The 3,873-nt window shown below is 64.6% G+C and overlaps 1 protein-coding gene across 1 annotated transcript in view; it reads left to right on the top strand.

Moving 5' to 3' along the window:
• Positions 1–1,236: 1,236 nt before the first annotated feature.
• LOC104623072 (furin-like) overlaps positions 1,237–3,873 on the top strand; it is a gene marked incomplete at its 3' end in the record, with an annotated part of 10,799 nt that continues 8,162 nt past the window's right edge. The window contains exon 1 of the mRNA XM_010290036.1: positions 1,237–1,586. Coding sequence (XP_010288338.1) covers positions 1,407–1,586 — 180 coding nt within the window. The remainder of the gene's footprint in view (positions 1,587–3,873) is intronic.

The raw sequence follows: 3,873 nt of genomic DNA, 5'->3' as shown, positions 1-3,873 counted from the left end.
TTGGGCCCTGGCATGTTCTGGGACCAGGGACTCTGGTCCAGCCTCTGGCAGGTACTCACGTCTCCGGGTGCCTCGCCAGGGTGGCCGAGCACACAGCTGGCCAAGGTCTGGTCGCCGAGAGAGAGCCACAGTATGCCTGAATCGCAGCACTGTCTGCTGCAGCCTGCAACGGGGTCTCAGGCGGCTGCCAGGAGCTGCTCTCCTCCCCTGTCCCCCCCGCCGCTGCTTGCCAGAGGGGGTGGGGCTCCTCTGGGTGCTGCCAGCTCTCACCTTTCCCACTGTCTCTGAAACATGGCCAGATATTTCAGGGTCCTTGTGGAGCTCTGTGCATGGAGCTCACACTGGCACTGTTGTGTCGTGGGCTCCTTTGCGCTGGGTGGGTCGCTCCCTGCTCTGCTCCCCATCTGCCTTCCCAGCTTCTTGTGTTCGCCCTCCAACACAGTGCCTGTCCCCAAGCATCCCTGCATGCAGGTCTCTGGGTGTGTGCTGGAGGTGACGGTGTACCCCTTTTCCTGGTCCCTGTGCCGGTTTCCTTTCTGTTTTGGAGATGAGTCACACTGGTGTCACCATGTTGTGCTCCAGAGGAAGGGCAGAGCTGAGCTGCTGATGGTGACAGGCAGCACAGCGCTTGGCCCTGCTACCAGGCACTGCCTGGTTGATCGCTGACTGTGGAGGTGCTGGGGCCTGGGGCTATGCTCTTCCTGGCTTTCTTCCATCCAGTCCCTGATTTAGCTGGGGTCCCTTGCACAGTGTCTGGGGGCATCTCCTCAGATCTCCCCTTGGGACTGGAGAGGCAGACTTCCCATCCTGGTTGCTCCCATCTCCGTGCCCAGATAGGCCCGTCCCAGCTGAGAAGGGGCTCTTGTCTGCTACAGACTGTGGCAGCAGGAGGCACAGCTTCTCTTGCCTTGCCTCTCCCCTCCTTCGGTGCCTTTCTCCCCTCCTGGTTCGTCTCCCATGTTTGTAAGCACAGAGCGTAAGTACACATTGGGCAATAGGCAAGATAAACAGCGGCTCTGTGCTGGGGCCAGCGTGCCCTGCGGAGCCAGCCGCCAGTCCCACATGGCTGTCCGTGAGCCGCAGTGGACAGCGGGCCGCCTTGCCCGGTGCTGGAGTCGTGGCTTGGTCCAGCGGCGCCTGCCCTCCCTGGGTTTGAGGAGAGGTGCCCCGGGGCCTGACAGCTCTTCCAATCTCTCTGCAGGTTGTGCTGCTGTCCCAGACGGTCTGTTCCTGCTGCCGCCTTCCGGCCCGGCTGTTGTGGGCTCGTCCCCATGCTCTCTTGGGCTGAGCAGGGGCCAGAGGGGCAGAAAGGCCGGCGTGCCTCAGGGCACTGACGCAGGGAGGCCGCTGGACCCGCCGCTCCCAGGACGCTCCTGCTCCCCAGCTAGAGGAACCCCGATACTCTGATGGATCTGAGGCCCTGCTCGCTGCTCCTGCTCTGGACACTGGTGGTTGCCCTCGCTCTCCTGGCCCAGGAGGTGCTGGCCCAGTGTATTTACACCAACACCTGGGCTGTGCTCGTCCCCGCGGGGCCCCAGGAGGCTGACAGGCTGGCCAGGAAGCATGGATTCCTCAACCTGGGCCCGGTAAGTGCCCCACTTCCCTCTCCTGTGGAAGTGGTGTCCTCCACCAGCTCTGCTGCAGTCTGGGTGGGTGCAGGCTTGGCCCCAAAACTGGCTCAGGGGCTGCTCTTTGTGGCCACTGCGTTTGTGCTCATTTACCGCAGCCTTCCAGCATCCACTGCGTTGATTCAAGGGTGGTAATTAGGTCGATGGAGCTGGGGCTTCCCATTGCCATCTGCACGGTAGCAGCACCTCCTGGGTGTCCCCAGAGCAGGCACTCTGACAGCAGCCGCATGTCCTTGGCCCTAAACTGCCCTTCACAGAAGGTGTGTCAGCAGGCCCCCACTGCTCTCAGCTTTCTCTGCGCTCAACCAGTGGAGGGACGGGGCAACGCACGTGGCTGTGCTGGGCTGGTGCCTCTGTCACCCCCCGGCAGCGGGGTGGGGAGAACGGGGTGACAGTGAAGGAACCGGGGCTCTTGTGTCCCCCATGGTCCCAGCTGTTCCCGGCCTTGTCCCCAGCATGAGGACCTCTATGGCGCTTTCCTTCCGGCAGCCTTGGCAGGGCCCAGCTCCCCTGTGCTCAGGCCCCAGGCAGCTGGCTCCACTTTCCCTGGCCAGCTGTGGGCTGTGCACTTGCTGGTAGCAAGGGTGCTTGCAGGTCTGGCTCCCGAGGCATCGGTGTGAAAACCGGGCCTTGTCCGAGAGCCGCAGGGCCAAGCGGGCCAGTGGCTGGGCTCCTGCTTGCCAGCGCGGTGCTGTCAGCAGGACATGTCTCTGTTGGCAGGCTGCTTCTTGCAGGCCAGTGCTTCTTGATGCCACTGTTGTAGCACGATGCTGGCTGTCCCACGCTCTCGGCACAGGCTGATCTGTGGGGCTTTTCTTGGCCCTGTGCTGTGGGCAGGGTGCTGGCCCCTGGGCTGGCAGCAAGTGGGGGCTTTGCCAATGGAGCTGGCACTGGCTGCCATGACCAAGCAGGGGGCCAAGGGGATCCCACGGGAGCAGGTGCAGCAGGACTGGCCCGGAGGGATGCCACCCGGCCCCTGTGCACGCATGGGGAGTTGGACTGGCCCTGCTCCAGCGAGGTGAGGCTGGTGCTGCTGGAGCAGAGCCCGCGTGGCTCTGCCAGTCGCTGCTGGGCTGCACACATGCCCAGGGGTCTTTTGCCCCAAGAGTGGGGTGCTGCCACTAGGCTGGACTGGCTCTGCTGGGAGGAAGCGAGGGACAAAATCCCAGAGGAAATTGCACAACTCATGGCTGTGGTGTCAGGACCTTGCTGTGAGCAGCTGCCACAAGCTGCATCGGGTGGGGAAGGTGGCTGCTGCTGGAGCCAGTGGGTGCCTTGTCCTGCCGCCTGAAAGGAGCCCTGCACGGGGTGGTAGGTACACAGGGCTCTGGGGACAGGGAGCCCCAAGTCCTCTGGGGAGGAGGAAGATCTGTGGGGGCTGGGGCCATGCCCCCCTGAGGGTGACTGCACTGCGGGGACACTGGGGCGGCCTCATGCAGGTGCTGTCTGCGTGGAAGTGTCTTAGAGCTGAAGCCAGAGCAAAGGACGTGTCAGGCCAGGGCTGCTGCTGTGCAGGGGGAACTGGGAGAGCAGCCCAGGACGCATCCCTCTGGGCCGGGTCTCCACTGAGAGCCCTGGGAGTGGGGGACAGGGCTGACATGCCATCAGCCTGCTCCCAGCTGCCAGCAACGTTTCCCATCACGCTGTGGTGCCACGTCCCAGGCCCACCTGCCAGGGCCGAGGGGCACTGGGCTTTGCAGCTGTGCCTCCACCGGCCCAGCGGTGCCTGTCAGGCCCCAGGCTGCAGTGGCTCGGCAGGGAGCCCAGGCCTGTTTGGGGTCCCTTCCTGTGAGCTGTGGAGGTTCTGTGCCAGCTCTGCCCGGTGGCGCCCGCCTTCTCCCTGCGCCGTTCGCCCTGCGGCCAGAGGCTGGGGGCCGCCCGCTCTGCCCCGCTCTCTGGTTTTTTTGGTGAGCTGCCGGCGCAGCAGCAGCGAGGCAGCACCTGCAGGCAGAGCCCCGCAGGCTGCGGCAGCTTGGACTGTGGCAGGAGCTGCTGGTCTGGGCATGTTTTCTCCCATTCTGGAGCCCATCCCGGTGTCTGTGCTGCGGGACAAGGCTTGGCTGGCCTGGGCAGCCCGCTCCTGAAGAGGGGCCATGGTGGCCCGCTAGGAAGAGCAGTGCTGGAAGGAGCTGGGCTTTCTCTCCCAGGAGGTTTCTGGGCTGCTCTTCCTGGGGGGGTGTGCTGCTGGGACAGGATGTGGCAGCCAGCCTGGAAGGGGGGGGACCCGGTGCGTCTGGGAGGGCCC

Source organism: Phaethon lepturus, unplaced genomic scaffold, assembly GCF_000687285.1.
Source record: "Phaethon lepturus isolate BGI_N335 unplaced genomic scaffold, ASM68728v1 scaffold24846, whole genome shotgun sequence".
Lineage (NCBI taxonomy): Eukaryota > Metazoa > Chordata > Aves > Phaethontiformes > Phaethontidae > Phaethon > Phaethon lepturus.
Note: the sequence above shows the minus strand (reverse complement) of the source record. Positions and strands in the feature narration are given on the sequence as shown.